The sequence below is a fragment of the Delphinapterus leucas genome, unplaced genomic scaffold (genome assembly GCF_059928025.1).
Source record: "Delphinapterus leucas isolate spDelLeu-1000000601 "Yukka" unplaced genomic scaffold, BTC_Dleu_Yukka2 spDelLeu_asBTCV2_sq31, whole genome shotgun sequence".
In the NCBI taxonomy this organism is placed as follows: Eukaryota; Metazoa; Chordata; class Mammalia; order Artiodactyla; family Monodontidae; genus Delphinapterus; species Delphinapterus leucas.
In genome coordinates this window covers 14,326,429-14,339,612 of record NW_028322240.1, presented here as the reverse complement: position 1 = coordinate 14,339,612, position 13,184 = coordinate 14,326,429, and the positions used below count along the sequence as shown (strand labels likewise).

General features: G+C 44.5%; 1 protein-coding gene across 3 annotated transcripts; it reads left to right on the top strand.

The window, feature by feature from the left end:
* The first annotated feature begins 599 nt into the window (after positions 1-599).
* On the top strand, positions 600-9,636 carry LOC111183163 (U7 snRNA-associated Sm-like protein LSm11). Of its 3 annotated transcripts, none has more exons than XM_089905913.1 (4): positions 600-940; positions 6,439-6,578; positions 8,395-8,478; positions 9,173-9,636. In XM_089905913.1, the coding sequence occupies exons 1-4, from the start codon at positions 652-654 to the stop codon at positions 9,581-9,583; spliced, it is 924 nt and encodes a 307-aa protein (XP_089762039.1). In that variant the 5' UTR covers positions 600-651; the 3' UTR covers positions 9,584-9,636. The 3 variants fall into 3 exon arrangements, with proteins under 3 accessions (XP_089762039.1, XP_022445969.1, XP_022445967.1); XM_022590259.2 differs by having other exon boundaries at positions 731-1,215; XM_022590261.2 differs by lacking the exon at positions 8,395-8,478 and having other exon boundaries at positions 687-1,215.
* The last annotated feature ends 3,548 nt before the right edge of the window (positions 9,637-13,184 follow it).

Genomic DNA, 13,184 nt, shown 5'->3' with positions numbered 1-13,184 from the left:
TCGCGGCATCTTCATTTCCTCCAGGTGCTAAGCAATGCTTACAAGATCAGTGATAGTGAATTTGCCTTAATACTAGCGTCTTTTCTGGTGTATGCGTAAATTTCTTTTTGCAGAGGGTGTAGGAAATGCAGTACCAGGGTCCACCCATCATCCTTCAGTTTCATTGTACACTTAACCAATATTAGTTAACATTCACAGAGCATTTATTATGCGCTGTATATGCAGCATCTCTTCATTCTTTGGACAATTCTGTGAGGTAGGCAACCATTTCTACATCTCAGATGAGAATGTAAAGAGCCAGAGAAGCTAAATAGTTGGAGCCCACCTAGGCTAAACCCCAGTGGTACTCGGCATGAGAGCAAACTAGGGCATTCCTTGCCCTCTTTCCCACTGCTTCCCGCCAGCGCAAGCTAGGAGTAGAGCGCAGTTCCAGAGAGCAGAGAAACACCTGGGGAGCTTGTTAAGATGCCGGGCCCGGGCTCCACCCCCAGGGAATCCGCACCACTAGGAGACACCCAAAGTGATAATGATATAGATGGGGGAAACACTGCGTTAGAGCAAATTAACCTCTTCCCCGAACGCGGATGCGCTGCGAGGACCGGGCGGGTCGCAGCCGCTCGCCACACCCCCGGAGACGCAGAGCGCGGGCAGATGCTGCCCCCTGGCGGCCAGGCCGGCGCAGTGAGACCCGCGTCGCGGCTGCGCAGTGCCGCCCTCTGGCGGCCCCCTCTCCTTCCCATCGGCCTCAGCTTGCGGGCCTTTCAAACATGGAGGAGCGGGAGAGGGGGGCGAGGTCGGCTCGTGCCGGCAGCCCTGCGCGCCCGCCCAGCCCGCGGCTGGATGTCAGCTCTGACAGCTTCGACCCACTGCTGGCCCTGTACGCGCCTCGCCTGCCTCCCATCCCCTACCCCAACGCGCCCTGCTTCAACAACCTGGCCGAGTACGAGAGCTTCCTCAGGACCGGGTGCCGGGGCGGCGGGCGCGGACGGGCGCGGGGCGCGGCCGCGGGCTCTGGGGACCCCGCCACCGCCGCCGCCGGGCCCTTGGGCAGGACCCGCCGCCGCCCGGACATCCCCACCCCGGACCCCGAGCGCATCCAGCGCCTCCGCCGCCTTATGGTGGCCAAGGAGGAAGGGGACGGGGCCGCCGGGGCGCGGCGGCGGGGTCCGGGTCGGAGCAGGAAGGCGCCGCGCAACGTGCTCACGAGAATGCCCTGTGAGTCCGGCGGGCGGGGCTGGGGCCGGGCCAGCTGTCGAGAAGGCGGCGGCCCTGGAGGCGTTTGCGGGGTGATAGCGGCTTGGTGCGGGTCTGCGTGTATCGGGGGAGGGTCTTGGTGAAGGTTGAAGAGATAATCAGCGACTGTGGGGAGGGTCAGCTTGAGGAGTGAAGAAGGGTCTGTCTGAGCTGCGGGGGAAGAGTGGTAAGGCTGTGGAGGTAATAAATAGCCGTGGGGAGTGTCTGCTTGGATAACGTGAGTAAAGGTGATGGGGTCCACGGAACTGCCTACAGAGGTGATGAGGAGCCTGCAGAAAGGATCTGCAGGAGTGATGGGGGGTCCGGAGAGGTGGTGGGCCTGGAAACGGGACCTCACAGGTAGGGTTTGCAGAGGTGTTGAGGTCTTGGGACCACGCACGGTGCGGGGAGGGAGGGCATAGCCAATATTAGGGGTGGGAGAGTGCTTGGTCATTGAGATTTGGGGATGTTGGGATGCAGTGTGAGGAAATCTGTTCAGGTAGCACAGGAGACATGATCCCACAACCCCTGCACATTAGGTGACAGCTCGTTCTCAGTGCTGTAAGCAGGAGAAGGGCTGCAGGGTGTTGATATACCTATGTTCACATTAGCAAATCACGAGTCCTGGAATGCAGCAGGCACAAAATGCCAGTGAAGCACAGACGCTATTTTACGGCCACTCTGCCAGGCTGAGTGCAGGACTGTGTCTGTCAGGCTCATACTACCATATGCACAGGTTATTTCATGTTCTGAAGGTGTAAATGGCACAAGGGAATTTCTTGCGGCCTCCTAACAGATCCTTAGAGTAAAGCTGTAAAAAGCAGAAGTTGCTAATGTGTGTTAGGTCTTGTATAAATGGAATAAAAACAGCCCAGGGTTATATCTTTGTCATCTGGCAAGCAGTTCCGACATCTGCCCCATGGACACAATGACCTACTTAGCCATTCAGAGCATCTGTATCCTGATAGCTAAATCTTGGCATTATTAAATCACTGCCTTTGGAATGGAGGGTTGTGCTAAGCAAAGGAATATTTTGTTTCATTTCTAGAAATGTGTTTGTTAAGAGAGAAACATCCTGAAAAGCTGAGTGCTGTTAGGGGTGCCTTTGTCGGATGATTTACTGTGCCGGAGAATCCCTGCCTGAGCTAGGGTTTATTCCAGTTTGCTTGCTCAGTAGTGGCACAAAGATAGATTATGCATGTTCCTAAATTAAGAGCAGTTTGGGGGACCTTATTTTTCCCATACTTTTTGCCACTATCAGATCTTTGAAATGCACTCCAAGTCTCAGATTGTAGCATTTATTTCCATTTTGCCAATCATTGCTTTGCTTCCAAGATTTTCAAGAGGAAAGAAATATTTCTATGTGGTGGGTGGTTTTGCCTTTACCTGTGGAGCACTTTGCTATATTATTGGTATGAAAGTGGGGAGTTCCCATGATAAATATATGCCTGGAATCAAAGCCTCAGAATGTGCCCTCGGCACTGAAAATTTTAATCCCACCACTGGAAACACTTGGGTGTACATGGTAAAGATGAGTAGATAGCACAAAGAGTTGATGACCTTCAGAAAGCAAAAAAAGTACAGAAGCATGGGTGAGGATTAGATTTTATCAAGAAATAGTTCATGTATGAGGTCAGCTTTAGGCCTTGAAGTTAAGGAAGGGCATGGATGAAGATAACAGCAATAATTTTAAAATCAGACTATTGAGGTATAATTTACACATAGCAAAATTCACTCTTTTAAAGTGAGTTTTGACAAGTGTATGGTCGTGAAATCACCACCACAATCAAGATACAGAGCAAATCCGCACCAGAAAGTTTCCTCATGCCCCTTTGTAAGTCAGGTGGTAACTTTATTGTTGTTAATTATAGCTGCTATTATTGAGCCAGTATGTGCTATACACAGTGTTAAGCCCTTTAGATGCATTGCATCTCATTTTACCCTTGGATACACTTTTATACATGAGGAAACTGACACTCACTGAGTTCAACTTCTTGCCCAGCATCACGAAACTAGTCAGTTTGCCGCTCATCCTGGGTTGTCCCAGTCCAGGGGCTATATGCTTAACCATTATGCTAGTCTCAGGAGAGGAAGAATACATTCTAATGTTTCCTTCCTTGCTTTTTTTTTTTTTTGGTGGATGGAAGGTGCTGCTTATGTGGTTTGTGTCCAGATCAATGAGAACTGAATTTGGGTCCAGAAAGGGATTGGTAGCCAGGATGTTTTGAAGACCAAAGAGTTTTCCTTTGACTTTGTTATGAGAGAGAGTGGGAACCATGGTGTATGTTCTTAAGCAAAAGGCTTTGTAGGGCAAATGTTTCTAATTGCTGAGTTTCTAGTAGTAAAATGTGTTTGGGGAGGTAGAGTAGAGCACAGGCTCAGGGGCTTGACTGCTTAGGTTTGAATACTTGCTCCTCCACTTTCCAACTGTTTTGCTTTAAGCAAGTTACTTAAACTCTTTGGGGCCTCAGTTTCCTCATAAGTGAAGTGAGGACAATAATAGAATCTAGTTGTGAAGTTTAAATTAGTTAACACATTTAAAGGTTTACAATTGTAATGTGGCCTAGCATGTAGGGAAATACTCAGTGAGTGTTAAATGTCACTGTTTTTATTGTTGTAGATTGTTGTTGTGGTTATTATTAGTTTCAGACTGTCATAATTAAAAGCCCCAGGTCAGAATGCATATAACCTGCCAGTATTGACTGTTGGCTCAGCTGTTTACTAGGTAAGTAACTTTGAGCAAATTAGTTAAACCTGTTTGAGTTGTGAGGCTTAAATAATGTGTATAAAGTTAAACTTACCATAGGGCCTGGCCCATACTGAGGGCTCAGTAATTGGTGATAATGTTGGTGACAGTGATGATGATGCTGTTGCTGATGTGAAGGAGGGGAGCTGGGAGACTCTTGAAGTGAACCAGTTATCTGATGGGCCCTGGACTGTATTGTTAGTTGTGGAAAGAGAAAAGAAAGGGCAGGTCTTAATTATTGAGAATCTATTGTTTGGACTTAGTATTGGCTACAAGCAGGGAAAAATAAGAGTGGGGTTAAAAATGACCTGGATTTGGAAGTGTGTGGCCCAAGAGTAATGGCAATGGAGAGCGGGAATTGGAAGAATAACTTTTTCAAAGATAAGGCATATGTGTATGTGTATATATATGTGTGTGTGTGTATCTATCTATATATATATCTAGAAGCCTGGCTCATATCCATTTGGAGTTTGTCACAGACACTGCTGCGAAGAGATTCAGACTGTGCCTTCTGATTCAGAATGTGAAGTTCATTTTTGTCTTGGCGTTTTGCTCTGATAGGTGGTGCTAGTGTTGTATTTTTGATCACATAAGGAGAGAAATACTCCCTGGAATTACACCTTATTAAATCTTTGGAAGAAAAAAAATCAAAAGGAAAGTACACATGTGAGGGTGGAAAACCTGAGTTTGCCATTTAATTAGAATAAGAGACAGTTGTTAAGATACATGCCTGTTCTTCCTCTCTGATTTAGGGGTGCATGGGGAGAAGTGGTGCCCCTATTTTCTTTCAAGTTAGAAAAAGAGTGGTCTTTCCACCCTTTGTGGAACATACACGTGTATGGTGAGAAAGGGGAGTGAATGTGTATAGGTAAACGGAATAATCCAGGCATTGTGATCAGTTTCTAAGAAATTGAACTATAATGGCTTATTCCTTACATGACTCTAGAAGTTAACTAGTCTAACCTCATTTTATGAATGAGGAAATTTGGGCTTATAGAGAAAAAGTTGTTCGCCAAGTTCACACAACTAGGTATAATGACCTAAAAGTTGTTTACAGTGCTTGATTTGACACTGTCTATAACACATATCCAGATATATGTACATACGTCTTTATACGTCAAAGGTTCAAAGAATTTTAAAACATGGCTAGAGGAGGGATAGGTGATGAGGATCAGACCAAGGTTCTCATGTTCCTTTCCAAGGCCACTGTTTCTGTCACTCTGCCTCCAACTATGCCTTCTTGCTGAACCCTCAATCTGAGGGTGCTAAGTCACTTAATCCAAGCATATCTTCTTGTGTTAATTTATCACTGCCATCATTTATAAGCCAATCCATGAGTGAGGGGTAAGGAGGTTAAGAGTAACCACCTTAGTTATCCAAGTTGAAGTGCAAGACTTTTGTTCTCTTTTATGCCACTAGAAACAAAACAGAGATTTTTTGTTTGTTTACTGTCAATGACAATAACTTCCAAAGAACTGTGCCTTGCAAACTTGGGGGGAAGAATGAGACTGTGTATGTGTGAGTGTGAATGTGACTGTGAGAGAGAGAGAGTGTGTGTGTGCATGCGTGTGCTCACGCAGTTTTTTTTAGGGAGATTTTATGTAGTATAGCCAGCATATTTTGAAGGCTAAGTTAACATGAAATAATAAAAATAAAATTCAGCCTTGCTCCCAAGCTCTGAAAATAAGAGCCCATCATAGTAAAAGCTGCAGTTTATAATCCCAGCATTCCTCCCATGAGTTGTCATACTGCTCTTTTTGTATGATGCTTATCAGCAATGTCATAAGAGTCAGATGCTCAGCAGGTGCCTTTATACCAGCAAGGCTTGGAATACAACCAGGCCTCTTCCTCCTAGTGTAAAGATGATATACACTGAAACACTAGTGGCCCCAGAGAGCTCGTGCATGAAGTAGCTCAGACTTGAGAGGCCGAAAGGCCATTATTTTTTAGACGATTGCATGTGTTTCAGGGCAAGTGAGTTACATGGTTCATTTCCTTTAAACCTATGACGAGGGTTTTTGTTCTTTGGAAGGCTCAAGCTGGATATGTGGTTCATGAGCTTTATCCTGAAAAAGGTTGTCTTAACAGGGCATAGAACTGAGAAGAATCTAGCTGCTGATGCACACATTTAATGTAGTATTTCTTTTTTTCCCAAAAAAGTTTTAAAATGATGGTGCCTCTTAGAATCAGTGACATCATAGAAATAGGGTAGAGAGGTAGTGAAACATTTGGATGGTAGCCATACAGCTCGTTTATCCACGTTCCAGGGAATCTTGTTTCGATTCAGTGTGCATTGCCTACGCTAGCCATTTTGCCCACTGGGCCTTCCTGCTCCTGTGGCGTGGCTGACACTACACCGTGTTGCTTTGTGTTGCTGGAGATGGTTGGGTGGTCCTGGTTGTTAATTCTGGGAATGAGAGCAGGTGTTCATGCTGTGCTGACTGTTCTTCTTGTTTCAGTGCACGAAGGCAGCCCTCTGGGTGAACTCCATCGTTGTATCCGGGAGGGGGTGAAGGTGAATGTTCACATCCGCACTTTCAAGGGACTTCGGGGCGTCTGTACGGGCTTCCTTGTTGCATTTGACAAGTTCTGGAATATGGTAATTAAACCTTTCTCAAGGGGCTGGAGAACCTTCTAGGGATTAAATTTTTCATATATCTCAAGGACCTTATTCAGCAAAACCTCCAGAATAACTTCCCAGAGGAGGTAGAACCTTTGCACTCTCTTGGGCAATAACAAAAAAGTTCTTTTTATTGCTTTTCCCAAAGGCAGAGGCTTTCACCTGGAGTGATTTTGCCCATTCCTCCTTCCCAGGGACATTTGGCAATGTCATTTGTTTTGATTGTCACGACTGTGGGTTGGGGTACTACTGGCATCTAGTGGGGTAGAGGCCAGGGCTGCTGCTGCTGCACATGCAACAGTACATAAAACAACCACCCCCCCCCCCCACCGCCCTGCCCAACAACAAAGAATTATCTGGTCTAAAATGTTATTAGTGCCAGGGTTGAGAAATCTAGCCTTAAGGAATAATTACTTATTTCATCTTTTAGTAATTTTATGTTGATTTCCTACCAACTGTTTTTCATTCATTTAAAAATATTTGCTGACTTCCCACTTTGGCTGGGCACAGTGCTAGGTACAGAAATTTCAGAAAGGAACTTTTACTCTACAGCTTTCGGAAAGACAGATGTGGATAGAGAGGAAGCAGACATATTAATAAGCCAGACACTTTGCATAGTGTTTCCTTGTGAAGGAGTGTACCACGTGCCCTCAGTCTTCTAGAGGCTTACTGTCTATTTACTAAACATTTGTAGGAGAGAAGGGATATATTAAAGCACAACTATGATATGAGGCAGTTAAAATAACTTTGATAATAATAATAGTTGCTAATACTTATTAAGCCCTTGCTATGTGCCAGATACTGTACTAAGGGCTTTATATATAATATCTCAATGAATGAGTTGTGGGTCTATCACTGTTTTATTTCACAAATGAAGAAATTGAGGCTAGCGATTTTGGAAGATTGGTCCCAGATCACACTGTTAGTAAGTGAAAGGACCATGACTTTATCCTTTCTGGCTTCGGAGACCATGTTTTAAGCTGTATGGAATCAGAAAACCTGGATTTGAATCCTAGCTTCACCATTTGGTAGCTGTGTGACTCTAGGCCAAGTAATTTCTCTGAGCCTCAGTTTTCTCATCTCTAAAGTGTAGGGAAAATATTTTATTATAATTTTACCTTTGAAGGAAAAGATTTAAAAGAATATATTTGATAACAGTGGTGGTAATCATAATACTGTCAGCTTGTATTTGTAGGGTGATTCACACTTTTCAAAGTAATTTCTCATACCTGATCTGATTTGATCCTAATAGCTCTCCTGTGAGGTTGATCTCTCCACAACAAGAATTCACCAGCAATTCTATGTGTTACCCTGGTTAATCTCTATTAATTGCTGTCATAAGACATACAGACTAAAAAGGGAAAAGCAGCAGTAGTGTTTCTTAACGTGTGGTCTGAGGCTGTCCTGCATCAGAATCATGGGGTTTTTGGTTCAAGTAGAAAGTTCCTGGGCTTCATCCCAGGATGAAGAATCTCTAGGAGGATAGCCTTAGATTTGTATTTTAATAAACTTCCTAGATATTCATGCTCCCTGAAATTTATGAACCTCTACCCTGCGTTGGTAAAGGCACCTTACCATAGGGGAAACCCATCTTACATGGTCATAGCCGCTTGGAATTCCTATTCAGAGGGTGCCACGTATTACCATTTGTTTCTGCCCAAGAGCTGAGTCACCTGTTAAGGTTAGTTCTGCTATAATTAGATGTTATTCTGCCTTTTAAATTTTTTCCAGAAAGCTATAAAAATAATATTTGAATGCTACCTTATTTTCCCCACTTTGGTCTGTTTTTCTCTAGGCACTTACTGATGTGGATGAGACCTACCGAAAACCTGTTCTAGGCAAAGCATATGAACGGGATTCTTCATTGACTCTCACTAGGGTAGGCAGTTTCCCCTGACTTTCTGAGTACCCAGCATGCTTTCAAGCTTAGGAATTAAGATCACTGAGCCCAGGGACCAGGGTTTCCAAGTGGAAAAGCTCTATTGCTATCAACCAGGTGTGCCTGGACCATGGTCTTCATTAGTCTCTTCCCATGCATCCAGCGAATCAAAAATGAGTCTGTGCTTCTTACTTGCATATTGTTTGAATAACAAGTTACCTCTTATAAGGTTTAAAAGTCTTTCAGTTTTATACCATAGAAAAAGTGGGTGCCTTTTCTCTTGACATATTTATTGATTTATCTGAGTTACGGCTAGAAATAGAAAATTCGTTACTAACTTTTTTTTTTTTTTTTTTTTTTTTTTTTTTGCGGTACATGGGCCTCTCACTGCTGTGGCCTCTCCCGTTGTGGAGCACAGGCTCCAGACGCGCAGGCTCAGCGGCCATGGCTCACGGGCCCAGCCGCTCCGCGGCATGTGGGATCTTCCCGGACTGGGGCATGAAACCGTGTTCCCTGCATTGGCAGGCGGACTGTCAACCACTGTGCCACCAGGGAAGCCCACTAACTTTTTAAAAATTGCAAAGCAAGCAGTCCACAGAGCATAATAAAGGAATCTAGTCTTTCTTCTACATATTGAAAGAGGGATATTGTAAGCTAAAGGGAAGGCTAATACTTGTCATTGCTTTCCTTATAGCTCTTTGATCGACTAAAACTGCAGGATTCCTCCAAGAAGGAAACAGATTCCAAGTCTGCAGTTGAAGACTCCACTCTGTCCAGATACTCCCAGACATCCACCTGGAAGGTGGCTTCAGTGTGGGGACGAGGAGACACTGACCGGGGTTCACGCAAGCGTTCCCGCTCCGTCCCTTCTTCCCTGCAGGCATCGGCAAGGGAGGAGTCCAGGTCAGAGCTGTCAGGGAGGACTACACAGACAGAGGGGTCGAGTGCGGGAGGTACCTTTTCCAGGGCCACCACCCTTTCCAGGGGCCAGCCCCGTAAGAAAAAGCGAAAGCCCAAAGTGGATTACCAGCAGGTATTCACTCGACACATAAATCAGATTTTCATTCGAGGTGAGAATGTCCTGCTGGTTCATCTTGCACAGTGACCAGCTCGGCCTCACTTGAGCTTTGGTTTTTAGAAATAAAATGCATGAATCGCTGCTATGCTATATCCTAGTATCCCAGTGAAGCTATGAGTTGGAATGATTCCCTCTGGTCTGCCATGTGCAGAGCATAGAGCCAGGCTCGGGCCTTCTGGGAGATGAGGTCCCTGAAGGGGAAACAGGCCTTGAGAGGGTGGGTGGGTGTGTGCATTAATATCAAGGCAAAAGCTGTACAGAGGTACATGCATCTTATTTGGTATCGTGGTCTACTTCAGACACTCAAACCAAATACTAGATTTGAATTAGGGAGCATGGTATGAATTGAATTCACTCCACAGACACTATAGCACAGTGAAGGAAAAAAACACCTCAAAAAGAATGATCTCATTTCTAAAAGCTAGTGCCCTGAGTACTCATAAATTTGTTTCTAAGAGTAGCAGTATAAATCACCCTGAGCCCTGAACCCACATCTTGTAACTGACCTTTGAATTTTGCTCTACACCATTCTCTCTTGATCAAGAAATGTAATTTGTTATCTTTTAATATCTATAAGATATAAGAAGCCCACCAATTTATGTAAGAGTGAAATTTGGGTAGGTGGTACTCTCAAAGCATCTAGCAATGAATGCTGTGTTTTTATGCCTCTCCACTTTATGGAAAGAAATATGGGACCTCGTTGTTGGTCTTCCTCTTGCCAGAGATAGCTTCTGCAGATGGTGTACCAGATGGGACTATAAGATGCTCTTGTCCTTCTCTTTCACTTCTGTGGCATGGTGCTAGTGCATGTACCCTGCGTATTGCCCCTCTGTATATAGTGTGACCTGTCCTGTGAGCTTTATGTCAGGAGACTGTGACCTTCATGTCTGGCTTCAAAGAGTTCTGCGTGGACTCAATAATGCACCCTCATCATGTGGCCGAGAGTACTCTTTCCAGGCAGGGCTGGCCCCTGTCTAGAGTATCTTTTAGGATGGTTTCCACGAAACAGGGGTGGAGTTTTATTCCCTTGTTTCAGGCCAAAGAGGTTCTCACAAAGTACAGCGGTGGTGTCTGTAAGGGACACTTTACTCAGCCTGGCTTGAGTAACAGGAACACTAGACCACCTGCTACTACTTCTACTTGAACCATATGGTTTTCCAATCACCAGTGCAAAATAGGCTATATCTTGACACAGACTGTTAGGCAATGTTGACCTTTTGTTTTGTTAGTTTATACATTATTTGGTTTTATTTTAGATAACTTAGGTTCAAGGTGAGAATGATAAATAGCTAACTAGTTAAAACGTTTGAAAAGAAAAGCTTCCTCTGCTGTATTTGTCGTGTTACTTAAATAAGCCTTCTGAGAAGCTGGTGAATCAAGTTCAAGGAGCTGGGACTCTGGCTCATCATGTTGAGAGGAGAGCAGACTAACCCCTCTGTGCCTCAGTTTTTTCCCACCAGACACCTACCTCACAGGGGCACTGAGTAAAAGAATTTGGGGAAGGCATTTTAAAGTCTTTTAACACGTGTAAGTGCCATGAGTGATTTTTACTCACCCTGTTTCATAGCTTGGTAAAAGTTCAGTGTTTCATGAGCAAGGTAGGTGCTATATAATATCAGAGAGTAATCTCCATAGGTGTCACAGTTACGATCTTGTTATCAAAAAGCAGTGATATCTTCAGGAACTGTTTTCCATGTTCCGTTGCTTCCTCCTAAGGGACAATGGAAGTGTTCAGAAGAGTATCTTCAGTAAAGGAAGAGGGGCATTTCGTTGCTGCCCCCCCCCCCCGTATCCCAGCCCCCACCCTCTTCTGGTCAGGATGAGAGGGAATTCCACTGCACTTTCTGAGGGGTTTATATGACAGCACCGAAGGAAGGATGCGCACCTAAAAACAACGCATCCCCAAAGGGGCATCTGTGGAAGTTGTTTTGTTTTGTTTATTTGATTTTGTTTCAAAATGCATTTTAAATATACTCTTTAGAGCCAGATAAGGTGCACTAAACATTTAGAGAAGTTCTAGGTTACAAACGCTCGTGAACAATTATCTTTGGAATCTGCCAGTCTAAATCTCTTCTAAACAGTATGTCTAAAGTCTCAGCTCCCCAATTAGTAGTTGTCTTGTTTAGTCATCAGGCACCCCTGCCTCTACCTCTTTACCAGTCCTCCCTGTTTGGCAGTCGCCATCTGTCTGTCCTCTTGTCCCTCAGCTAGAAGCTGTAATGGTTACTAGGTTTTCCCAATAAAGTGGAAATTTGGAATCAAAAGGAATATAATCAATTTCCATTCATTGTAGTGCCTGATTAAATCGAACCTGATTTATTTTAAACACATGCTCGTTTTCTAGTTTGCATTTAATTTTCATGTATCCATATAAGGATTGATTTACAGCTTTTCTGCCCAAGTTACCAATTCTGGATCTGAAAATTATTTTAAAACTGTGTGTCGGGCTTCCCTGGTGGCGCAGTGGTTGAGAGTCCGCTTGCCGATGCAGGGGACACAGGTTCGTGCTCCTGTCTGGGAAGATCCCACATGCCGCGGAGCCGCTGGGCCCGTGAGCCATGGCCGCTGAGCCTGCGTGTCCAGAGCCTGTGCTCCGCAACGGGAGAGGCCACAGCAGTGAGAGGCCCGCGTACCGCAAAAAAACAAAAAAAAACAAAACTGTGTGTCATCTGTCTTATGTGCCCATATACCCCCATTTATTTGTTTGGTTTGGACAGCGATTCTGGAATGAGTATTATCTAGTAAATGTGCTGTTGTGTACAAAGCATGATAACCATATTTTTAGAGAAGTAATTTTTTTAAATTATTGCTTTTTATTATGGGAGAAATTGTTCAAAAGGAATGAAAAATATGTCCTAAAAATGTATATGCTGCTCAAAAATGTGGTCATCTAGGACATTTAAATAAGTTGCTATGGAAATAGCTGAAGTCTTCCTCAGAAGGCAAGAAAAGAAAAGGGGAAGGTAACAGCCAGAATGGTAGATTTCTGGAGGCCCCCCATCAACTCGTCGAGGGGGTCCTAAGCAGCCAAAATACAGCAAAACTGGCTTCTGGTATTCTCTAGGGATTTGGGCTTGAGACACTAGTACTTATTTTTGAACATTCAACTTTGATTCTTCAAAGTAATCTGTAGACATGGCAGTGTGTTTTCAGGGCAGTTCACAGGGCAGACCTGTACACTTGTTGAGGTCTTCTCAGGAGTATACAGCTTTGTTAGGAAGTAACAAGGGATCAAGAAATGGAAGGTGTGGCTGCACCCCCAGAACGATTTCATGAGCCATTCTTTCCACACAGAGATGGTTCTACTGCTTCACCACTAGGAGAGACTGTACTTTAGGTTGTTTGTGCTAGTATTTGGGAAGTATTTCTGCTTCCTCTGAGAGACCATTTACAACAAGTGGGCCGTTTGTCCGATGGTTAGCTGGAGTTATCAGTGTCTAAGGCAGGTGGCCTTGGACTAGTTGGTTCCTTGCTCTCCGTGCATGGCGCATGTCAAGTCAGAAAGCCTAGAAACCATTAGCGTTAAAGTCTAGGTGCATAGAATCCTTGCTAGAGTCGTTAGCGAATGAAGAAGGGCTTTACCTATCCTCATGGTGAAATAGTCCAGGAGTACTTTTAGAGATTGTCA